Source organism: Haliaeetus albicilla, chromosome Z (assembly GCF_947461875.1).
Source record: "Haliaeetus albicilla chromosome Z, bHalAlb1.1, whole genome shotgun sequence".
Lineage (NCBI taxonomy): Eukaryota > Metazoa > Chordata > Aves > Accipitriformes > Accipitridae > Haliaeetus > Haliaeetus albicilla.
In genome coordinates this window covers 14383150-14408936 of record NC_091516.1, presented here as the reverse complement: position 1 = coordinate 14408936, position 25787 = coordinate 14383150, and the positions used below count along the sequence as shown (strand labels likewise).

General features: G+C 41.3%; 2 protein-coding genes across 6 annotated transcripts in view; one reads left to right on the top strand and one right to left on the bottom strand.

Moving 5' to 3' along the window:
* Positions 1 to 21747, bottom strand: part of CERT1 (ceramide transporter 1) — a 75268-nt gene extending 53521 nt beyond the window's left edge. For both annotated transcript variants that reach the window (XM_069776218.1, XM_069776219.1), the window contains exons 1-2: positions 21323 to 21747; positions 17395 to 17529 (exon numbers count right to left, since the gene is read on the bottom strand). In XM_069776218.1, coding sequence (XP_069632319.1) covers positions 17395 to 17529; positions 21323 to 21418 — 231 coding nt within the window. In that variant the 5' untranslated portion in view covers positions 21419 to 21747. The remainder of the gene's footprint in view (positions 1 to 17394; positions 17530 to 21322) is intronic.
* Positions 21748 to 21937: 190 nt separating this feature from the next.
* POLK (DNA polymerase kappa) overlaps positions 21938 to 25787 on the top strand; it is a 38384-nt gene continuing 34534 nt past the window's right edge. For 2 of the 4 annotated variants that reach the window (XM_069776217.1, XM_069776213.1), the window contains exon 1: positions 21938 to 22057. The gene's annotated coding sequence lies outside the window, so the exon portion shown is untranslated. Of the gene's footprint in view, positions 22058 to 22563; positions 22700 to 25787 lie in introns of those variants that run through there. The other 2 variants (XM_069776214.1, XM_069776215.1) reach the window with 2 other exon arrangements.

The window sequence follows — 25787 nt, the reverse complement described above, 5'->3', positions numbered from 1 at the left end:
CGCTCTTCCCCTGCTCCACCATGGGGTACTTCCCACAGGACACAGTCCTCCACAGACCTCTCCAACATGGGTCCTTCCTGCAGGCTGCAGTCCTTCATGAACTGCTCCAGTATGGGTCCCTTCCACGGTGTGCAGTCCTTCAGGCACAGACTGCTCCAGTGTGGGTCCCCCATGGGGTCACAAGTCCTGCCAGAAAACCTGCTCCAGCGTGGGCTGCACTTTCCACAGGGCCACAGGTCCTGCCAGGAGCCTGCTCCAGCATGGGCTCTCCACAGTGTCACAGCCTCCTTCAGACACATCCACCTGCTCTGGTGTGGGGTCCTCCACAGGCTGCAGGTGGATATCTGCTCCACCATGGACCTCCCTGAGCTGCAGGGGGACAGCCTGCCTCACCATGGTCTTCCCCACGGGCTGCAGGGGAATCTCTGCTCCAGCGCCTGGAGCACCTCCTCCCCCTCCTTATTCACTGACCTGGGTGTCTGCAGGGTTGTTTCTCTCACACAGTCTCACTCCTCTCTCCCAGCTGCTGTTGTGCAGCAGTTTATACCCTTTCTTCAACACATTATCAGAGAGGCACTACCATCATTGCCAATCGGCTCAGCTTTGGTCACCAGCGGGTCCACCTTGGAGCTGGCTGGCATTGGCTCTGTCAGGTATGGGGCCAGCTTCTGGCATCTTGTCACAGAAGCCACCTCTGTAGCCCCCCCCGCTAGCAAAACTTTGCCACACAAACCCAATATAGGACATTGAGTCTCCTACTCCAAGCCCCTCTTCTTCAAACCGCATTTGCTATGTTATTATTACTATATATGAGAAAGATGTTTATCTGCTTTAGGGTAGCAAACCTGCCACATCAACATGTCAGGCTTCTATGCCTGTTCCCAGACAGGCTCTCCTTTAGCCACGTGATGGGGGACATGCATCTACAACAATGGAAGATTCTCCCCCAAATCACCCAAAAAGCAAGTGTACAAGAATTAGCTATCAAAGTTTTTCCTGCCATGATAGCATTCCTCTGCTGCATCTCCCTCTGAAGCCCTTTGGGAGGAGTTAAAAGCAATTACATGCTACACAGTTAGAAAGACTTGCCAAAAATTCATCGTCCTGGGTTCAGCTGGGATAGAGTTAATTTTTACAGGAACCTGGGAGGTGGGGGGCATAGCCGGGGCAGCTGACCTGAACTAGCCAAGGAGCTATTCCATACCATGTGACATCATGCTCAGTATATAAAGGGGGAGCGGGCGGGGGGGGGGGGGAGGGGGGGGGGGGTGCTCTCGTCTTTCGGTGGGGGAAGTGGCAGAGCGTCAGGTCCCGGGTGGTGAGCAGTTGCACTGTGCATCACTCTTTTTGTATACTCTTTCATTAGTACTGTCGTTGTTGTTGTAATTTCTTTGTGTTGTTCCAGTAAACCGCCTTTATCTCAACCCTCGAGGTTCCAGGTTTTTTTTTCTTTTCTCTCCTCCGTCTCCCCCCTATCCCACCGGAGGGGGGCGGGAGGAGTGAGCGAGCGTGAAACCACGACATTCATCTTAAATGCCTGCAGTACTACTGATTCCATGCTTCATACACAACTTACTCCAGTACACAACCATCCTTGCTTTTTTTTCCCTTCCTCATCTCTAACCTAAACATATTCTAATGTGATTTAAGACCATCATCTCTCTGCCCTTTTCAAAGGCAGGTTTATGTACTCCCTTTCTTTGCATAGCAACTTTCTATATATTTGAAAATCTATGCCTCATTGCTAAGACAGGGAAGGGAAATGTTTTCCTCGAGGTCTAGCTAAAACCTTTAAACACTATCGTGGGCCATTCACTGCATGCACACTTCTGCATTACCTACAGTTAAGAGACTAGGCCATCTAAAAATCAGGTCTAGGGTTATACTCAGCTCACTGTGCAGTTTCATGTTACAAAAAAGCCAGCTGATCAGGTGGTCCTGTTAGACAAGTTGCTTAAAGATAAGAAATAACCACTAACAAGGCTAAATACGGCTTCAAAGGAAGTTGGGCAGGTGATACATGATTTGTTCATGACAGACATTAAGTTACCTATTTACCATCTTACAGTACTTAATTGCCTATTTTCCATATCTTTTGGCAACTTAAATAGGACCCGTTATTTCCTCCCGTTTTCCTCTGCTTTTTTTTTCAAAAAAGGGTCCACCATAAGAACACCAAATTAACTGAACATGAAAGGCAAGCTCTCTAATATGCATTTTACCAACAGCAAATAAAACACCTGAATCACATGTGACCTGTTCTTTTCTTAACACAGAACAAATCAAGTTGTTGCTGATTAACTCTTTTCTCAACCAGGAACGAGTTCACATTTCGTCTTCATTGATAACTTGGCAGACTTCAGTATGTAACTTTTTGGTATCATCTGGTACATTCTCCTCCCCACTAAGCTATGGACAAACTTGCTTGGTTTCCCTCTGGCTATAAATGCTTTTATTGTTTTCTGTAGCAGAGACCACAAAGTGTTATTCACCACTTCTCAGCTCTGTCCTTTATTCTTCTAACATCCTCATAGACTACTTTGAGCCTCTCACACTTTCTGGAAATGTTTCTATTTCTCTTCCCTTCACCTTCTTCCTGTAGATCTCAACCCATTTCATTTAGATCTCCTTTTTTCTGAGGTTCACTCTTTCTAGCCTAGTGTTCACTTTCCCCCTTATGCTCAGAAGTGATTGTAAAATTATACAGTTCTTAGCCAGCTGCCTGACCAGATGTTGGAAGATAAATAGTGATTTTCATCTGTAACAAACTAAGGACCTGTGCTGAGGCCAGGATTTGTCCTACTGCCTTTCACAACGAAGGGAGGGCAAGAGGAATGTTTTAGTCATGCAGGGAAGTAGGAAGCAAGTAGGAGTTCACCATCTACTCTCAGGGCCTAAAGCACATTGGAGAGCTTCGGCTGCTTTTTCCTGACACCCTCACCCTACAGCAGCCTCAAGCAGCAGACATATAAATCGAGGGCATTGGGGAACAAAACCCAGACTGACATGACACTGTGAATGGGAGCACCTAAATACCTTTATAGAGTTTTCAAAGGTGAGTTGGGCAGACTAAGACTGTGGCAGAGGCAGCCTATGTGTGCACCAAGGGCTCCTTCTAGAGCCAGCATTTAAAAAAAAACCCAAACAGCTAAATCATAATTCCATGCAAGAATATGCAGCAAGAAATAGGCCTCCAGCATCCCCAAACACCCTTTCTGTATGCCTCCTAAGCTTTCTTCTGAGGTACCTGCAGAGAATCCTGATGAAATAAAGGCAATTGCAAGTATTCAAGTGTCCCAGGTCTTTCTGTATAAAACTGATACTAGCTCTTAAATTCTAAACAAGCAAGAACAGTTTACATGAAGAAACATTTACTTGGCTACAGTTACTGAGGAAGTTCAAAGCCAGCTCAGGTCTCATGAGTCATAGCTGACTGCATTGCCACAAGATCCTTCCAGCTATACAGCTCTCAAACCTGAGGTATTCACAAAACAAGCTTCAGAGCAGTATCTGCTTGAAAAATACTAGTTCAAGTGCTTAAGGCAAATCACACAGGAAAGCTTAAGTGGTTTTATATACTTCATAACCTTCAAGAGTACTCCATGGGAAAACAAAAATAAATACTTGAACGAATAAACTTTTGCTTGCTGTCTTAGTACTGTAAACGGTATTTCTTCTTTTCCGTACAGAGGAAAGCCAGGGCAGTTCACACCAGATCCAACTCAAGTCTGTATATCACAGCTATTAAAAAGAATGCTTGTGCTGCTATTCCCATTGCAGAACTAAAACTTATCTATGGTGAACTTACTGTAAAATTTTGACATTTTTTCATATTAAGAAAATACCAGGCAGGGCACTAGGACACATGACAAACTATAGAGGCCTAAAGAAAATAAGAACTACCATTCTTTAGTTCTCTGACACAAATGTCACTAGCATTAAGTGTGATAGAGGCTGTTACCTAGCCTAGCTCCTCAGTACACAGTTAGTAACAAAACAATACCATACACTGCTATGAAGATAACTGCAGTTTACAAATACACCAGTGTTATACATTGTAATAACATACATTAACTGAGTGAAGACAAGCATTGTACTTAACATAATTCAGCACTACAAAGCTACTTATCCCTGAAGCTTTGACATAGCAGTCTGTTGTTGTTTGTGATGCCAATAAGTAATTTTTTTCATAAAAGATTAAGAAAAATTTAGTATAGCTGCACATTGATTTTGCCCAAGGCTAAATGTGAAAACCTGTTCAGCTGCTGAATACAATTCTTGAATTTCTAAATTCCAGCCATCTTTAAGCCAGATTCCATAAAACCTCTAATGCTAATTCTTATTCATTCTGTTAGAACACCACATCGTTTACTTTTCTGTGGACTGAGTTATCACAGCCATGAAATCTTGTAAGACAACTATATTCATAAAAGTAATTTTACAATGAAGGCAAATATTAAAGTATTACATGTATTATTTCCTCTAACAAAACTACTGCAAAACTGTGAGAAATCATTGCTTTAGAAAAGGCATTTCGTAAAGCAATGCATTTTGGTTTACTTAATTAGGTTTTACAAAATTCTCTTAAGGGAAAAATCTTGAATAATCTGAATTCCTCTGTGATCAGTTAGCTTTCAATCATTAGCAAAGATTTTAGTAGCAGCTTTAAGCTAAAACATGAAACCTGGTATTTCAACCCCCCCAACCTTCTGTTAGTACAGCTTAGATTTAACAGAGCTTCTTATTCTTTTTTCCAGGTTATACCATGGAAAGTGAGATGCAAGCCAGGCTATCATAAGCAATGTTTGCCAGCTCAGAGCTGAATACACAATCTTTTCCTATGTGAACAGTGTCACCTTCCTACAAGGCAAAGTACAATTTATCCATGGGTTTGTGGATAAGTTTTTCCACCATGACCATGGAATTCCAGAAAAAGCATCCCTTCTGCATCATTCTGCAACTTCCTGAAATCCTCCAGTTATAATCTACAAACTACCACTTCCTCCACAAATAAAAAAGATGTTCAGAGCAGTTATCACACAACAAAATCTACGTATCTGCCTATATGTTGTCATAGGTCATTCAATAGGTTCTGGAACTGGATGTATTCACTCAAATGCCAAAACCCCCTCTTATCCTCTCTAGTTTCCAACAGGAAATCCAGAAGATCATTCCAGGATAATATGTATAGGACACGAAAGCATAAAGGGGCACAAGCAAATATCAGAATACACTAAATTGCATGTATAACAAGGTATTACTTTTGAAACAGACAGAAGTTCAAGAGTACTGTGTTCACACATAAGCAAGGGAACCGTGTCCAACAGGAGGAAGCAAATTGGACAAATGTGTATTTGATAATTTAGGAAGCAATGGACAAAAACACTATCACATTACACAGAGGAGTAACATCTTATATGATGAGCTATAGAAATATTATGCTGAGGACTTTTTAAAAGTAGCTTACCTGACGCAGTAGAAAAAGGGGAAGCCAGTGAAAGCAATGTAATATAACAGGTAACAAGACCAAATTAAAAAAAATCTCTTAACTACCTTTTTCAGTAAGCAGCATGTATCAAAATAAAAAAAAAATTACAGTTATTGAGAAGTGAGGCTATCACTAAAGTGTGTATTTTGACTGCACAAGCAAATAAAAAAGAACCTGTCTGATGCCAGGAAGGAAAAGTTATATGAACACTTTCTATATGTACTTATGTTGACGTACTAACAAAAACTCAAAGATAAAAAGTTTACTTCAAGATTTGTGCTGTATGACTGAAGGAATTAATTTTAAAAGTACACAGGAAAACTGCATTTCAGCTCCCATGTAAAAGCAGTTTGAAATTGGCAAAGGCTGTGATTATTCAGCTACAAAAAAACCCAAGTGAAAAACCTCAGCCAAGTTTCAAAAAGTGCACATCTTAAAATAATTTTTCTAAAGCATTTAATCCATGACAGATCCAAATTGCAGAGGAATTATGTCCCCTCCCTACAAAAATTAAAATGTAAACATGCTAGTTTATGAAAAAACACTGAACAGAAAAGACAGTGAAATGAAATACCACAGAGATTATTTGAACATTGTATTCTATATGGTGAATCATACTTAAAATCATCAATGGAAAAATCCTCTCAATCAGCTGAATCAAAATATGTGTTTTACCAATGAATGCTATGCTTGGCAAGAATTTTACCAGACAAGATAGTCTAAAAACTTGGTCTTTTGTGCCCTGTTAAATACTAAGGAGAAGTATTTAGTCAAGTTAGTGTACTTCTTTGTGGAGTCACTGCTCGTTTTTCAGAATACAGCCTGAACACTGCTATTCCAAATAGTCTGTTCCTCCTTGTATCCTTCCTTGACATTATTTCCTCTGAATGAGCATCACCACTGTATTTTCCTTTAGAGATTTCTTCCTTTCCCAAAGTTTGAATACACACAGCAAAATCCTCCCTCTGCTTAGGGACAATCCTTGTCCCTTCTTATTCTTTCAAAGATGTACATTAATCACAAGCTATGTCTATAATGACTCTCTAGATTACTGTGGTGGCTTGACCCTGGCTGCCTACCAGACCCTCACCCAGCTGCTCTTTCACTCCCCCTCCTCAGCTGTACAGGGGAAGAAAATAAGATGAAAAGCTCATGGGTGAAGATAAAGACAGGGAGATCACTTACCTACTGCCATCGTGGGCAAAACACACTCAACTTGGTGAAAATTAATTTAATTTATTGCCAGTTGAGAGTTTAATGATGAGAAACAGACAAAACTAAAAACACAGGCAGAGGGGGATGGGGAATGAGGGCTGCAGTCAGTTCGTAACACTAACTGTGCTGCTCCTTCCTCACACTCTTCCCCTGCTCCAGCATGGATCATCCCCATGGCTGCAGTCCTTCACATTAAATCTGCCCCAGCATGGGCTCTCCACAAGCTGCAGACTCCTTCAGGGTATATCCAGCTGCTGTGGTAGGGTCCTCCACAGGCTGCTACGTGGACATCTGGTCCAGTGTGGTCCCCTCCACAGGCTGCAGGGAAATGCCTGCTGCACAGTGCTCTCCTCCACAGGCTGCTGGGGAACCTCTGCTCGTCACCTGGAGCACCTCCTCCCCCCTCCTCCTGCTCTCACCTAGGTGCTCAGAGGGCTGTTTCTCACACCTTTTCCTCACTCCTCTCCTTCTCACACACTGCTGAGCGGCATTTTTGCCCTTTAACTGCAGTTACTTTGAGGTGCCACCACAATGGCTGAGGGGCTCAGCTGTGCCCTGTGGTGGGTGCACTGGAGCCAGCTGGAACCAGCCATGTCCTGTGCAGGGCAACCTGGCCTTTCCTCGCAGAGGCCACCCGGCAGCCCCCACCCTTGACATGTACACCCAGTGCAATTATAAAAGTCCATCGAGATCCATTTGTCTCTACCAGTTATTTTTTAAGTCACTTGGCTTTAGAAGTATAAACATTAAAATTACTAAAGTCATTACTTTACTTTGACAAGGTTTTTTTTTTTAAATATCATTAACTAGCCTAGATCTAACTCTCAGGGTGGAACAACTTAGAGAAAGTGTTATACTTCATTGTTTATAATACATTTTATTAAAAATGTACTGAAAACCGAAGAGATGTTGCAAGTTCTAATCCACTTTATTTGTAACACTCCCCTCCTCCCACCCCCAAAACAAAATCCGAGTAGATCCACAAACCTGGGGAATTAGCATCTGCCAAAATTCACAGCACACAAAATTCTGGTTTCCCTTTCTGAATTCCAAAATCCAGGCAAAACCTAAGAGAAACATTGGTCTAGGTAGGATGTCTTGCCTTTCCTTGCTGTTATTCTTAAGCAACAAGAACCCACTTTTCAGTTACATCAGCTGGCTGTGTTGTTTTTTTTGTTTGGTTTTTTTTTTGTTTTTTTTTTTTTTACAGGATATAGGAAAACCTTATTGCAAACAAGCAAATAAACAAGACAGCTTTATGCCTACCGAAACAGTTATGATCCTTTTAGGTGGCAAAACATGGGACACCTAATTGTGTACAACATTAAAAAGAAAACTTTCCCATAATGGCACATTTATGCATGTAGAAAAATCTTACCAAGAAAATAGGCTTAAAACCATAAAAGCCTATTAAATGTTTTTACATTCATTGCTACTACCCAAATATTTCACTTCAGGTGTTAGATTAGGATGTTTGCTTTTCAAAATGCCTTTCACCACTGCTTTTTCTTTTAAATAATAATCTTATCTTTCCAAAACCTAGCTAAAGTAGAGGCTGACTGCACCCATGAAAGCAAAAGCATGCTAAGTAGAATTTAACATTACCTTGTTAGCATACTATGCAAACTTTAAAATTAGTTTGGTTTAATCCATTGCAAAGAAGCTCTCTCATTAGCAAATCGCCTTTTTAAGTCTGGAACAAGCATATATTGGATGTGTTACTTTAGCAGTGAAACCACATTTAAAATTTGAAACCTACAGTTCTCAAGAGTAAACGTGGTCAGCCTGGTTTTTGCACATCCAACAGTAAGGTTCAGCCACAGAAGTGATCATATAAATAATTTTCAGATTTTTTGTTGGGAATCAACTATGCTATAGCCTTAGAGTATGTAATTTGTTAATTAGTATTTTATCCAATTATTTCCGTGTTAATAATGTGGAATTACTATGTAGCATCAAGTCCTGCTGTATTGGTTTATATGTAAACACACCTCTGACACATGATATTCCCAACTGCCTACTGAAAAAACCAATGACTTGCAATAGCAAGATCTAGTGTAACAAACATGCACTTGATATATCAGCTAAACTTTGGTCAAAGACATGCAATGGCACTGTGTTATTAGAAGAAATGAGGGCAAGACTGAAATAGTTGTAAAACAGCATGGGTACACAGCCATTGCGTAAAGTGATCTACTAGTGACTGTGGATACCCTATGTAAGAGGTCCATAAATTAGTGATGGGGTATTAACAGATTTAGATACACACCATGAGAAATCAGGATATAACTAGTGGGCCTGTCCTGTTTGAACACAGTCTGAAGAATCTTAAACTTTAATGAAGTCATTACAACTTGCCTTTAGAGCTAACTATCAGTTAATGACTCTGGGATATGAGATACTGGCAATGGAAGCGTACATGTTGCTTCAGCAGGAACCAAACCAGAGAACTGGGTCCCCTGCAGAAAAATGCATGTGATGCTTCCCAAGGAATCCATTAGGAGCAAAATATTTGCATTATCGACCAACATCATGCATCAGCCATGGCGGGGGGGGGGGGGGGGGGGAATCAGAATTATACCACCCGGAAAAACATCAGCTTAGAATTTATTTGAAATCATCAAGTTAAACTCATTAGTAATCCCATCATACACAGCAAGAAGCTAGAGTTATTAATCAGGCAGGAAGCAAGAAAACTTCATATTAACTTTAGAGAATGCAGAAACCCCATGTGTCACTTTTTTTAAAGTTTACTTTTATAGGACAGTCAAATATAGGAGCAGAAATCACATATACACTGCTGCACCCTTAAAATCACTCTTTATTTATTGATTACCATCATTGTATTTCATACTATGTACTGCAGTGTGCCAGGGAAGACCCAAAACCTGTACATACACCAGCAACAACAGTACAATATGGATTTCACAAGAAAACCATGAGGCAACACCCAGAGAAGATACTCTACACTAAGAGAAAGCCCTGCTTTGCAGCACGACATTTTGCTGGCAGAGAAAGTAGAGCACCCTGGACTAAGATTCATGGTGATGGGAATGTAAAGTTCCTATCCTATGAAAGCAGTGGAGCTGCAGAGAGGCCTGCTGTACCTGTGAAAGCAGTACCCAGACTTAAGATTAGCTTGGTTTGAATCCAAACATAAGCAACTTCATACAGTACAACTGTATAAGCATTCATATAAATGTAGCATTAACATTACTAGCAACAGGCCTTATGCTAAGCATGCAAGGCCCCAGTCCTGATCTGTAAGGCTCATTATCAACTTTTAATGAAAACTGGCTGTGACAGCTATACCTTGGTACCAGGTGTCTCTTATTATGACTTACAATTTAAGCACAACATAACAAAGGCCTTGAAAATACAGACACAGACTAAAAGCAGAGGCCCCAGAACCATAAGCAACTTGTTAATGGTCAATTACTGGTCAGTGAAAAAGTGCAGCCTCCAGAGCTGGGAAGGCTGTTTTTGCTCTAAGTAGCAGCAGCTACACAAGGGAAAAAACCCAGACGTCTGAGCAACAGGGCAAGGCACTTGCTGCAGCCTGGGAAATTAACACCTCCCCAACATCACACCACATTGAGGCCAGGACCAGAAGCCTCAATCATTTTATAAAAGATTGTTTTAAAAGATCCTAAATTGAGGGGGGGACAAGCTGGCAGAAGACGATGCCTACTTCAGTTCTGCATCTGTCCTGTCATCCACCCCTTACTGAAGAGCTCTTCAGTCAGGTTACCTTGACCTCAGCAACTAGGACCATCAAGAACAAAGATAGCAGGCTAACTATATGGTACTGGCTACACAGTACTGCATACTTAGAGCTAATTCAGGATATAAGTCAGATATAAGACTGACTGCTTTGCATTCATAACGGTTATGGTTATAATGGTTATAATGATAATGGTTAGTGTGTAACAACTAACATACAGTGGTAATTAACAATGTGTAAGAACTAATTATAAGCACAAGGCATGTTGCTAATGAATGTCAGCCTAAAAGCTTTCATTCTAAAGTTTAAAATTGACCTGATTTGCCAGCCTAAACTCTCCCATCACAGCTATCTCTCATTCCTTTATATATATACACACAATTATATTTGTGGACATATGTATCTATATATGCACACATATTTAGTTGTGAAAGAGCTTAAAAAGAGACCGTAAAGAAAAAGAGCAACTTTTCTCCTTAAAAGAGAGCAACTTAAAAAGCTTTAGGAATATATTAGACACTAGTCACAGTATAATCTGGGTTAAGTGCATGGAGAAATGGGGTAGCAAATTCTGTTCCAACTCGTCCTCTTAACTGAGGAACAGTGGACTTCAGCTGAGTGGAAAGACACACCAAACAGACTAAGAAGCGGCTGAAGTCAGCCAGAATATTTGATCTGAATTCACGAGGAACATGGCAAAAGCAGCAAGTGTATGCCCAAAGGAGGAGACAAAAGATGAACTGGAAGAAGCAGAAAACACTCAGGTAGTCATCTGTGAAGAACTATTCTGAGTGTATGAACAGAAGCAAAAGGGTGGTAAGTTAGCAACTTTAGGAGGCAGCAAAACAGGAGATGGCCTAGTGCAGCTGCATATTAGTAGATAAAGAGTATTCTGACCTTTTTACTTGGCATTCTAGGAATACATATCAGAAAGTGAGGTCTGGTATTGTACAAATCCTCAATAGAGATGTTAAAAATGTCATTAATGGCTATCACAAGACAGATCAGATTTTCAAAAGCAGGTTGACTAGCAGGACTATTGAGCAACACTACAACCCCAGAGAGGGGTGACATATCAACCAACTGTATCCATGAACAATAAATCAACTATAAATCAATCTTATGAAGATGCATAGAAATTCAGATTCAGCAAGAATAAGAATTGCAAACACCACAGAAAAATTTGCCGAGATATAAAGTCACCAACTGCAAACACTGGAATTATTTAAGGCTTGGTATAGCATCTGTGAGAAATGCTCCACAGCATGAAAATGCTCTGATACAAACCATGGGCAGGAATTGTGATACTGAAGTACATGTCAAATCATGAACACTGTTAAAACTTAATTCTCTTAATAAACAAAGTCAAGTGGGGGAATGATATTCTAATTGATAATAAAAAGTTGACAGAAATACTGTTGGATTACAACCGTAATTTCAAGTGTGTGGTAACACATGATTATATTGCAGCACTAAAGCTGAATTCTTCAGCAATATTAAGTAATCCTAAAATATTTAGTTAATATACAGAACTGATTTTTTTTTCACATCTTAATCATTATGGAATTCTTCATCATAATATGAAGAACAGTCTCACCTAAGCTGATCTGGATGCATATTTTTCCACTTCTGACTTAATTTCCTCAATACACACTGAGGAATAAATCCTCCATTTCTCCACCCTGCCAAATAATTGGTTTTTGCTTGCTCAGGTTATTAGCACTCTATAGCACTTCAATAAATACAGGGCAATGTTCTGACATTTTCACTTTGAACATCAACCGATGCATTGCTGGTTCAGGTAACTCAAAGACAGACACAAATTTGTACCGAGGATGTGAATGCTAAAAGTAATTGTCCAGGAAAATCCCATGTTCCAAGCAACTTCAGCCTGCTGCACCAGGACCAGCCCAGTGTCATTATCTTTCAGGCATCAACTCCCTTTCTCTCCCCCACTCTCCTGTTGCTCTTTGGCATTTTCCTCTCCAGAATACAATCACCTCAGGCCTTTCACATATGAGTACGCATTCCTGACCACACTTGCCTCTGCCTAGAATATCCATTCAGATTTCTCTCCTGTTTAGCCAAGATTTTCCACCAGTCTGGATTTAGGTAGTTGACTGTTTAAGGCACACACCAAAGCCTAGAAGTACTAATTGCAATGCGTCCTAAATAAACCCCTGTCTAGTTAGGGCTTGTATTCTATGCCTTAGTTTACTCAGGTCATCTTTTTAGCAGCAATTAAGGCTGAGGAAGCACTTTATCAAATTACAGAAAATGAATTATTTAATTAAATACTCATCACTTCATACTAAAATGGATTGTTTTCCAACCTCAGACAGTTGGAAACAGTATTTTCCCACGCAATTAGCAATTATTACAAATTTACTGCTATGGTATTTCTGCCCAGGGCACAGATTTATAGCATAGCTTTTTTAATAAAAGCTTTCACCAACTAAAAGCTATCAGTTCCCATTCAACTTAACTAGCAAAAGGCTGAATCAAATCTATCAGTAGATAAAAGCTGCAATTAACATCATTCTTCTTTTATCATAAGCAGGTCTGTTAGCAATACCAGTTTGGAGCAGTAGCTAGAAAAAAGAAAGCCAAAGTTTACCCACATGAGTCCTCCAAGTGAGTCCACTTCTATATACTACCACTCTAACTGCTTCCAAAATACTGTTACATTTCACATTGTATAAAATCTTAAAAAACCACACCAACGTACTGTTAATGTCAAGGTAAATTTTTGAAAGTCTATTTTGCAAGACATGATTCTTCATGCTAGAAGTGTTTTAAACAATACTAAGAATATTTGTCTAGCACTGACATTTTCAATTAAAAATACACATCTTTATTCTAAAACTTAGATATTTGTAGAGTTTAAAGTTTCTGTGAAAAGGAAGCTTCTGTATCTGTTTAAATTGACAAATGCATGAAGCATCCTCTGTTAACTTGTCAATCTCTTTTTAAAAATGTCAATCTGTACTTCCTCTCACAAATGCCCAATTATTAATGGTGGCCAGCGCCATGCTATAAATAAACTGTAAGTACTGCTAGAGTGAGGAAGGGTGGCTGTTCAACTAACCATATCTTTAAAAAGCAGACTATTTTTTATATTATGAGTGGCTGATTACTGGAAAGAACAATCTTACTCTTTTGCAGACTGTATGCAAGGAAATGAGAAGCTTAAAATTGGACATGGCCAGTTTAGCTCTTTCATATACAGTGTTCTTATTCTTTTTGTAAACTGGAACTAACACATTTATACCAGCCCTAATTTATATCATAAAAATTTATTAAGTTCTTCACAATAGCAATTTATTGTTATTTAGGAAAAAAAAAAGCCAAGACAATTCACTAAGCTGTCTCTCCTAGGCAGACTTCAGTTTTCTTTCTTGCCTGTCCTGAGCTCCAGATAGTCACAACAGCTACTCAAGAAATCCACCCTTTCAGAAGTCCATTCTGAATAGCAATGGCTTGCAACTTGTATATTAATATAAAATATAAAAATAAAAATATAAAATAAAAATATAAAATATCTATATTTTATTAAAAATATATAATATAATATATAGTATATATTTAATATATATTAAAATTTAAAAATATATTTTTAAATATAAAATAAAAATATAAAATCATTACCACCTTCATTAAGCAACAGTGCTTTCTAATTACTGTTTCTAGAAAAAAAAAAACCAACAAGCCAGTTTACTGAAAATATCTCCATTATGCAAACTGAATTTATTCCTCAATCTTGGTCCAGGCATTTCCACAGAACTGCCTAAATGTCTCTTTACAAGACAATAAAAACAAAGTGTTCTAAAAAAAGGCTAATAACAAAGAGCATGTTTCCATTAAGATTTTGACATGGGTATGCATCATCACAGTATAACCAAACCCAAGCAAAACCACTGCATCACAGTTATTGTAACTTAAGGTACCAAACTAGAAATCAGTAAGTTTTTCTATATCGCTAATATATACAGAAAGGAAGATGAAGACCAACACTGGATTAAAACAACATGGCAAGTATAAATCCTATCTGAAGAAAAGCTGAAGGTTAAGTTGGAACATAAGCTTTTGAAACCCTTCCTGTATAGGTAGTCACCTTTAGTGACAAAAACCACAAAGTTCACACAGGGCTGAGTTTAAGCATTCTTAAAATTTATCAAGCATGACATTTCTCAAAGCATTTTTCAAGATCCTCCGTATAGATCCATGCAGAAGAGATATCCTGACCAGCCAAATCCTTTCTGGAAAAACCCTAGAACTCACGAGATAAACACTTTGTTGATAAGAATTTGTAAACAGGTTTGAAAACATGTCTCAATTAATACTACAACTTATCACTACGCTGATCTTTATTGCTGGAAGTAAGACTACTCAGTGACAGCAGCTTTCCAAATTTATGCTGATGCATCAACAAAACATGGACATTCTATAATACTAGTAGCATTAATTACACACAGAAAATCATCACATTTCCCATTGAATCCAAACATGCATACCTAATTTGAGTGCCTAAAAGAAAGATTCATGAAATCCAATCACCCTTTCCTACAAGAAACTTTACAGCCATCAACATCTCATACCACTTAAGTCCTGCTTTGTACTGAAGGAAAACTTACTGAAATATACCAGGTTAGGAGATAGGTAGTTACTGTGCCTGACTCTGGATCAGCAAAATCAAGGAAAACAAAACTTACAGTATAGTGAAATACTGTTGAAAAATATTCAAGGTTAAGATCCCTACTACATCAAATCAGTGCTGACCATTAAGCCAGTAAGAAACCTGACTTCCCCTCTCTATCAAAGTAATAAAGACATACAGTAAAGAGTAATTCCACTGACAGTAAGAGTAGTTTTCACACATTATCATCTCAACATTTGTTTTATCAGCTATTGGTGTTCTCTCATGCATGTAAATATGTGCTAGTAAGCTTATAGCAAGATATTACAAGGACATGAAAGTAAAGATTAACTATGTACCTCAGGAAGAATATTTTAAACATTTATCTTTGAACATAATTAATTTTCTATTGAAAAAAGAGGTTTAAAAAAATATATGCAATTTGCTACCAAACAACTATCAAACCAGAAACATTCACGCTATAACTTCAGCTCAGAAGAATAACTTCTGAAAAATAGAGACAGAAGAATCGCATGACAGTTTCAAAAGTAAATTCTATATCCTAGAGACATGAAATGATCCAACAGTACTCCTGAACCTCTAATACTTACACAACAATTAGCTAGAAATAATTAACAAGAATTTACTAGGTTTCAGAGATGCCATCTCAAACCACAATCTAGCAATTAAACCATCAAATACTACTCACAAAGCACGAGCCTGAATGAAAGTGGAACAACAAAAACATCAGATTAAATTTTAGAATTGTGCCCACTTTTTATTCTTTCTCCAACTCTGTAGTTTCTTTCTCAATGTACTCAAGAAGCTTAAGAACTGAAAAAAAAAAGGCAACGATTCACCTCCAAGTTACCAGATGTTACAAGTGCCAGATAGAAGAGGAAAAAAAGATATCCGTGAGAAGTTCCAGCATTACACACATCCTAGTCAGAAGATAAGCTCGCCAACTTCACTTCACGAAGTGCAATGTACCAAAACATGCCAGCAGCAATAGCAGCATCACTATAATCTCTCACTCCCCCATCACACTCCCCTGCTGAGATGTGCTCTACAGCAGGCTTCCAGACATCCCTTGGCCTACCTCCTTGCCACCACCTTCCTGTCTTTGCCTGGTTGGCATATTAAGCCTCTTGCTAGTGAACTTGAGACCTTTTTCGAAGTCCTGATCAGAGACTGGTACTATTACAGACTCCCAAAAAGACACAAGTCAGAATTCCTAGAGGCTGTTGCTGTGCACCATATATCTGAGTAAGTCAAATCTTGAGCAAGTTTTAAAAGTTTTAGCAGTTTAAAAAAGAGTTTTAAAATAAATGAGGCGATCTGTTTTAATTTTTAGATGACTGCAATACCTGCCAGACATCCAAATGTAAAAATCTGGGTTTTCTTCACGTTTTTTTCCAAAATGTATCCAGTTGATGTAATCAATCCAGTCTTTTTTTTTTTCAGTTCAAGACTTGTTTAATAAAATTCTATTCGTAAGCTGAGTATTAGTAAAAAAAGAAAACTTCCCATTTATCAACCTTAATTCAGTTTGAAAAAAACCACATTTGGTAGAATAAGAACGCAAGTAGTAAGATTTAACACTACTACTCTAGGAACTTGTGTGCTACACCGAAGTCCAGCTACTTTTTCCCTAAATCACATAACTGGACTGACTATTTAACAGTAATGCAGAAAAGCTACAACATGCTTTTTGGTGAGCGTTAGTCGTAATTAATACATATCAGTTTTGAAAGCCACAAGAAGCAGACTTTTTTTCTTTATCTTCTACGGCCAATTCATCTTTATGAGATTTCATTTATATGTAGGCTCTTTTTTCTTACCAGTGTAGTACAGAATAAAACCAGCAACACATTAACTTATTCAGAGGAAGAAGCATGCAGAAGAACATTTTCTTTTGGAAATGTTCTATAGTCATGTTTGGAAAGTACAGTCAAAGAACTACTACCCTCTCTCTCTAGTGCAACGTGTAAAAACTGTGACAGATGGTACCTCTTTTGGGAAGTTGGTCTGGGGTCTTAGGCTGGCCTCTGAAAAACCTTTGCAGCCTCCAGAGGCAAACTGTATCCCTACGTACAGAAACCTCTAACATAAGAAATGAAAAGCTGCTTACCACAGCTGCAAACAAGACAGCTTGTTTTCTTATTTGGAACTCCTTGCCTTGCTCCACAGCGTTCCGCTGATACCACTAACTTTCATAATAGATGACCTAATAGAATTTGCCATACCCATGTTTGCTTTCACCAGACATTAGCCCACAAATATGTAACACCTCAGAACATGAAAAGATGGCAATAATGAAATAGCACTTACTGTAATCACAGCCTTGCTCAGACAGATAGAGCCTCTACAGCCATACTCTGTTTCATCTTCAGACTTGTAGTAACTTAGCGTGTTGCTTTTCAGAACTACCCATCGATCCTGCCACCCATGAATGTAGTTGGTCCACTGTAAAAAAAAAAAATTCCAAAGATCAGCTAATAGAAAAATAACAATAAAGACAGTGTGGCTGACTTCTCAGGCTTTTAAGCACTAGGAGAAAAAAGCAACTTATTTTTAAAAGTTACTCCCAAATGACAACTTTATTCTGCTCAGAGGTCCTAAAGTAATTTTACAAACTCCTAAAGGTACTAAAAATCAGTTGTTTCAAATGAACAGTAAGATAACAGATATCTTGACTGCAACTGCATTGCCAAGGCCAGTTAAAAAAAGGTGATAAACATACTTAAGACACAAATTGAAGAAAGGGGGAGAGGGGGAAAATCAAACATTAATCACCAAGGTGAGTTTAGCCACCTGATTTAAAATCTGGAGTTAGACCAAAAGCCAAACTTAAGTGGAACATGAAATAATTTATTTTATATAGAAGTTAATTTTTACAAAAAGTATTTTACTAAAGTATCTAGTTCTCTTCCTATAAATACAAACATGCCACTATGCCACAGTACAGCATATAACTATTGTAGCACCTAGAGTAATCAGTTCTTTATCAATTTAATATTGCCCATAGATATTGTTTTAGGTTTTAATTCCTAACCACTTTCTCATTAAGAAGATGCTTGCTTAGCAGCAGACATCCAATCATCCTTATGCTATTCAGATTTTTCTAGGGACTCCACATTCACAGACGGAATGAAACCGATATTCCAGGAACAAGTCCTGGATTCATCCTACAGAAATCTAGTAAGAAGTGACTAAAAGTTCTGGTTATTAATCTTTTATATATTTGCATCCTTTTTATACATTTGCAACATGTTCCCAACTGCACTTTGTAGAATCATATGACACTGCTAGAGCATCAGGACTGTTTTGTAACTCTGACTGTACACTGGTGCTTGGCCTTCAATCACAATGCAAAAATTATAAATTAGATAAAAACGGAAACAAAACCACCGAAAACAATTTTATCATGCAAGCATTTCTTTGATCATGACAACCGTTCTTTGACAAAAAACTCTGATAGATAAGCTCTTTTTAGCATTTAAGTCTAACCATTATTCCTCATTTTGTAATATAGAAATGGAGGGGAAGAAAGTTGACTAACAGTCTCATTTCCACATTATACTACACATATTAGTTAATACATGTCCCATAACTACATGTTAACTCTAGTAATAACAAGAGGAGGTCTAAGGAAAACAAATTCTATAGCTCAGAAATTCCTAACAAGTTTCAAGCATAGGTAAGACCTTAATTTGCTCTCCAGAGATGAAGCCCTTTTTGATCTCTTAATACATCAAATTGCTAAGTTCAGCATTTCTTAAAGAAAGCTTCAGCTGTGCTCAGTACATGAACTGGTAGCACAAGCGGTCACAGAGCTATATTACTTGTTGCCTTCCTCTCTTCCCATCTCTCATGTTCCTGACTCCTTCCAGATGTGAAAGACAGAGTCCAAAGTCATCTTGGGCAAAAGAGCAAGGGACAGGGAGGAAAGCGCCTTTCCTTCTTTGACAGTGTTAAGAGAGACAAATATAGCAGTCAATCTCACATTTGTTGTTGCAATCAATGCTTGCTGTTGCAATCAAAATGTGCCATGAATTAAGAGACTCCCTAAAGCACACTGGGCAGGCACAAGATTTTGGCAAAGAGAAGACCACTGGTTTTTCAAGCATCTAGATTCTTGTGCTTCAAGAAAGGCTTTTCCACATTAAAGTTCTTTCTTCGTATCCACCTTAAAATTGTTAGCAGAAAGTACAATGGAAAAAAGCCTAGAGTTTTGAAACATTTTAAAGACACCAGCAGGATGTACTGCTAATAAGCTTCTCTCACCAAACTACTCCGTTTCCTTCAAAGTTCCTTTCTTTACCAAAGGGCAGAACAACTGAAACACTACTAAGCACACAGAGAACTGTAGCCTACTTCTACAGCTTTAGAATTTAATTATACACAGTAAGTTATTAAAAATAGATATTTCCTTTGTAGAAAGATTCATATGCTACCATTTCATTTTAATTAGTTTGTCTCAAGTACAACCAAGGCATCAACTAACAAAAGGTAAACTTATCCCTCAGGCACATTCACTGCAACAGGTTTCACCGTACTTGATTATTCCGATTACATCCCATGTTCTCACAGGAAAGGCAGCATCAGCTACACTCAGCATAATCATCCAGAAAAATAAAAAGTTTGCACACACCTAAGCTACAGAATTGCAGAAGCCACAGCTTGACCTGCTACACCAGTAGGGAACAGCACCTGGACTTAATAAATTATTTAATTTGCCAACATAAAAATCAATTGCATCCCACAAATTACATCCCTTCTAACGATGGAAGTATCTAATCAAAGGAAAACTTTACAATGGAAAAAACCCAATAAAACTACAGTAAACCAAAACCTCACATTTTAACCGCTGTAACATTTCACATCTGTCTCACCCTCTCCCTCCCCCATCCACTATAAGATGACAAGATCTTACAAACAAAAGCCAAGCCCCTTCTTTTCTAATCGTTCCTCTCATCTCTAGGTTTTGAAAAATTTACAGGCTGGAAGAGTTCACCAAGTCCCTCACGAAAAGAAGAATGCTAGCTTCGTTATGGCCGTTTTCTTAGCATCCAGGGCTGGTTTATGATCTCTGTATTCTTGTAACCTGTGCCTCCTACTTTGGCTTGTGTCCAGCCTTATCATGTAGGGTAGGAAAAAAATTCAAAACGTAGTGCTTTAATTCTAAAGATATTTCAACATTATTCTGACAGTATGTTCTGTAATAAACTAAAAAAAAAAAAAATTCTGCATTCAAACTTAGCAATTCAATATTCAACTTCAAAGTACTCCTAAAAATAAAATTTGCCGGTATCACCTGACACATACTTGCAAGTCATCTTATTTTCAGTGATAAAGGAGCAAAAAATTACGTTTCTTTTCAAAAGGGGAAACAAGCTCTCGGGACATTTTCCTTCCGCTCCTCCCCACCTCCCGCGTCTCTTGCTGCATGAGTATTTTATTGCCCTGTTTTGATACTTGGCCTGAAGGCCGTGCCGCTCCCGCGCCGCTGCCCGCTCCTGGGGGGCGACCACGGGCTGCGCCCGCCTCCGGGAGCTCCGGGGAGGCGAGCGGGGTGCCGCGGCCCCAGCCCGCACCCGGGCCCGCCGCCGGCTCCGGCCAGGAGCCTAAGGCGCGGAGGAGACGCCCTCTCCCGGCGCACCGGGCCGCCTCCTCCCGGGCCCGGCTCTCCGGAACCTCACGCCGGGCAGCCAGCGAGCCTCGGGGCGGGGGCAGGGGGCGGCAGGGACCCCCGGAGGCGGCAGGGACCCCCGGAGGCGGCAGGGACCCCCGGGCCGGGCGGCAACGACGCCTCCCCCAGCCGCCCGTCCGGGCTGCAGCCGCGCCCGCGGCTGTCCCCCCCGAGGAAGGGCTTCCTCCCGGGCTGGGGAGGGGCGGGCGGCAACTGCGCAGGGGCGGGGGGCCCCGGCGGCGGGGGTGTGCCGGTGCCCGCCGCTGAGGGAGGGGGCGCGGGCGCTTGGCGCCGGGCGCCGCAGCGGCTGCCTGGCAGGCTCCCCGCCGTCAGGTGGCGGCTGCCCCGGCCGTGCCAGCGCCTCCCGCGGAGCCTCTCGCCCCCCCCCCCCCGCCCCAGGCCCCTCCACCGGCGCCGGGCGCCTCGGCCTGATCCTCCGGAGCGGGCAGGAGACAGGCGGACGGGGCTGACAGCCTTCGGCCAGCCGCGAAGCGGGGCGGGGGGGGGGGCGGCCGGAGCGTGGGGAGGGGACGCGAGAGGCCGCGGGGAGGGGGAGAGGCGGCTTACCTTGCTGAGCACCCCGCAGAGCTCAACAGGCAGCCCCGGCTCAGTCTCGGGGTCCTCCTCGGAGCCGGAGGAATTCCAGCTCTGGTTGTCCGACATGGAGACCCGAGCCGCAGCCACCGCCGAGCAGGGAAGAGCTGAAGCGGCCCCCGCCCACAGCAGCCTCAGCCTCCTCCTGCCGAAGGGACGGGAGCGGCGGGCTCTACCTGAGCGGCACCGCTCCGCGCCCGCGGGTGCCACCAGCGCCGCCCGCCTCTGCCAGCAAACGGCCGGCGCCGCGGCACGCAGGCTCGCGCTTCCCCCTCACCGTAGCTCCGCAGCCCCCGCCCGCGGCAAGAGCCACAACATAGAGCTGGCGAGGGGAGGAGGGGCGAGCGCGCCTCTGCCTGCCGCGCACTCCGCTCAGAGCCCCGCAGCTCCTGCCGCCGCCATTTTACGCGAGGCGGCTGCTGTATGCCACTATTTGCCGGCTCCGCCCCACGGCCCTCCCTCCCCACCCCGCCGGCCCGGCCGCGCGGCGCCCGACGGGAGTTGTAGTCTTGCCCCGCACGGCGGCGAGCCCGGCCTCCGTTGCCTCGCGGGAAAGGTAGTTTCTGGTGCTCGCTGGCGCAGCACGGCATGCTGGGAGATGTAGTCGGCCGCCGCGGCCTTCTCCCGGCCGTCGGCAGGTGGCTGCCATCTTGATTTCGTCGTTTCTGTGGCGGCACCGGCGGGTTTCGCCTCCGTGGCCCCGATGAGGTGGGGAACTCCGCTCCCGCCGCGGCCGGGCGAGGGCAGCGGTGCTGCTTCGGGCGATGCTTGTTGTACTTTTTTGGGGGGGTGAGAGAGGGCTCTGTCTCCAGCGAGGTGAAGCGTCTCTCCGGCCCTGCTCGCCTCCTCGCGTGGGAGATGCGGCCTCCTCTTCCCCGCCTTAAACCGGCGGGACTCGGGGGGGTGAGCGCCAAACCTTCCCCGTAACAAAAATGGTGGCCGCGGGGTCCGCAGGAAGGGGCGGGAGGTGTTGCCGGCTGCCGGGTGAAGCATGAGGGGAGGGCGGCCCGTCCCGTCTCAAGTAACGGGTCTCTGCCGCCCGCGCGGGGCTGGCGGGCACCGGCGCCGCTCCCCGGGGTTGCGGGGCGAAGCGGCCGCTGAGGCCCTCGCCCTGCGGGCGACGGCGATCGCCGTTAGGCGCGGCGTGCCGAGCAGCCGGGCTGTGCGGCCGCGGGTGGGCTCGGCAGCCCGCTCCTTCCCGGCCGACGGGGCGGGCTCGGCAGCCCGCTCCTTCCCGGCCGACGGGGCGTCTCTGCGCCGCCCGTATTCGTTCTGCTTCCCCGGCTGCGCCCAGAGGCGTGCGGTGAGCGGAGCGGAGAGTGGTGGTCAGCAGTCTGCCTCAGCTGCGAGGTAGCCGTGTCCTGTCTTTTCTTTGCCTAATAATTTCGCAGTTTAGGGAACGAAACGATAATTCTTCTCTTCGGACTTACGTCTGGGCTGTGTGTACTTGCCAATATTTATGGGTGGAGAAATATTTGCAGAAAGGAAAAAAATAAAGGCAGTTGAACTTGTCATTTCACAACTTACAAACCGATGTAGTGGGTTGTGGAGGACTTAAGATTTGTGCTGGCTCATCTCCTTTCTCGTGATCTCTTGAAATAAAAATGTGTGTTGGTTGAGGAAACTTCAGTTTTGGAACACGCACTTCTGGTTATATCGCAAGAGCAATGCTGTACAATTGTATTTTCTCTGACTGCCTCCTTATGACAAATCATTGTGTAATTTTTCCATGTTATACTGCTTGAAAGCTTCCATTTAGGGTTTGGTTTTTTTTTAAAGAGCTCTTAGCATTGACACAGCTATTTATATGCATTCTCTATATGTGTAGCAGCTAAAAGTTAAGTAATATTAGTACTAGCTCAAAGCCTCTGGTATAAAGACATTTACAATGAATTCGGCACTGAGAGTGATTACTAAAGCAGCATCGTTGTCTTAAACAATTACAAATAAAGAACAGTCACAGACATCTTAATATTTGTGTAATCACTGGAATGCACAGAAAAAAATTTATATGAGTCTACTGTGGGTTTTATTTTAGACAATTTTCTAATATATGAAACATTGTTGAGAAACTATGTTCTTTGCTTCACCAGCTGTTTGGAAAGAAACCAAGGAAGATATTTTTTCTTAGTGTCTGTTGCAATGTACTGCATCTGTTAAGCAAGAAGAGTGGCTGAGTTTTGTATATATTGATATGTATGAGAATAATTTATAGTTCTCTGCAGTATGTTGATGAAGTTAAGTGGTATCACCTGTAAAGCCAGTTGTGTTTTCCCCGTTAAACTCTGAATGAACTTCTTTCTCTGTCCTGATCGAGAGCAGGAGGTGAAGACACATGTCTGAGCAAATCCTTTTGGCAGTGATATGTACTACATAGTCATGTGCTGTCATACTTTTCGGCTAGGACTATTCATTTAGTTCTAGAAACAGCTCCTTTTTTTTTTTCTTTTTTTTTTTCTTTTCCCCTCCAGAATATGGATTGACTCAAACAGGTGTTTAAAAACAAAAATGCCAGGGGTAGCTATTCTTTCAGGTTGTTTAACAAATATATTCATCCTTGTTAGAAAGAATATTTGTTTAATTATTAATTTTAGCTAATATTTTATAACCAAACTTTAAATGAATAAATACTGAATGCTAAAAGGTTTGCCTTTTCAACTTTTTGTATAATGCTTTCTCTGTGCTATTAGATTGTTTTACATCTGCCACATCCTCCTAATATGTCTTATTTTTTCCACAATGTCACTGGCTTATATTCTTCCAAAAGGTGTATTGGGATTGTAAATACCGTATGTAAATTAACTCTTCTTTCTAATGTTCTGACCATCTTTTTCACATATAACTTGGTGTCTGTTACTCTTAAGGACATCGGGCTATATCTACATTAGCAAGAATGTGGTGCAGTGGGAGTAGGTTTGTAAAGGAAAGATTTGGTGTGCTGAGGACCTTAAGTTCATTTTATATATGCTTTAAGAGGTGTTTCTTTGTCGGGTCCCATGGAGGGCACATGCATTAGCAATTGTAACGCGTTAGGTGTCCTCTGGAAGCACAGTCTTCCAGTTTAGTTTAGTTTGAAAGGAATCTGGTTTGCCTGCTCCAAGACCAATCTGGGATGCAAACCAAAGCGTAGGAAATGGAGGTGATCAAACTGATATGCTGATGTAGACCTCTAACTCCTCTCTACCTCCTTCTATGCCTTTTCCACTGGACCTTTATTTTCCACTTCCTTGCTGTGTTTGTTCTTTCATCACAAGCCCCAGTATTCAATCTGTACCCCTTCTAGTGTCTTAGAGATTGCGAGAAGTTTACAAATTATTGTTTTAACTGGAAATAGTCATCACCTTTGTTAGCGTAGTGGAACAGATAGTGTTCTGTATTGCTGATGTACTACTTGTAATAACAAAAATGGGGTTTCGATTTTTACTTTAAAGATGTCAGTCATAAACATCATAAAGTGGGTGACTTTCTAAATACCTAGTTTTTTTCTTCTCCCTTTTTATATCTCTTATTTCCACTATTGTACCTTCTGTTTTCATGTGTTCATTGTATGTTATTAGAACACATTCACTGCTAGTATATAAACATTTTCTACTATGTTCATGCTCATGGTTATGTTTGTTCTTAAATGTAAGACTATTTTTCTTAAGAGGATCCCTGAAGGAGCTTTTTTTATACCACAGCATATTGCCTAATGGTATAGGCTCTGAGATACAGATGATTCAGGCAATTTTTTCTAAAACAATTGTGGTGTCTGTGAATCATTGTATTAGGGTTTTTCTTCTAAGTAAAAAAAATAAACAAGATTACTGCTATTTATGAATATATTGGCAATAAACACATATCTGTAGAAAGGAGGTTGCAGATAACTACACTACTTCTGGTGGAGTTTCTAGTGATGAATGTTGTTAATAATAGTTCAGTTCCTCCATTATTTTCTTTATGGATTGAACTGCTAAAACATTTGTTTTCAGTAAGGCAGAAGTACTAGGAAAACTTGGTTACAAACTTGAGATCTCAAGTCTTTCAGTTTAAAAGGTCTTGTAAAATGCTGACCAGAGACAGAAGAAGATACCGCAGTTCTTTGCCCTTTGAATAAACTCTGAAGTTTTAAAGACATGAGTTTTTTAGACAGAGAAGCTGAAAGCAGGATTTACAACAGAATTGTACTGCATCTTGCTTGCAGAAAATTAATAGGGGATGAGAATTCCACTTGTTTCACTTGTGTCGCTCTTCACATAAGCGAAGAAGTGTTTGAACAGTTTGATGAGTAGCAGAAAATAGGTGTTTTAACATTTAATTTTGGGCATTGTCAGAAGCAGTTTCTATTATCTGTTTAATTTGCAGTGTGAATTTTTTACTTTTTAAACGGATTGAATTGTCTTTAATTTGTTATATCTTAAAGCCAGTGAGTTCAGAAAGGACAATTCTAGGGCTTTGT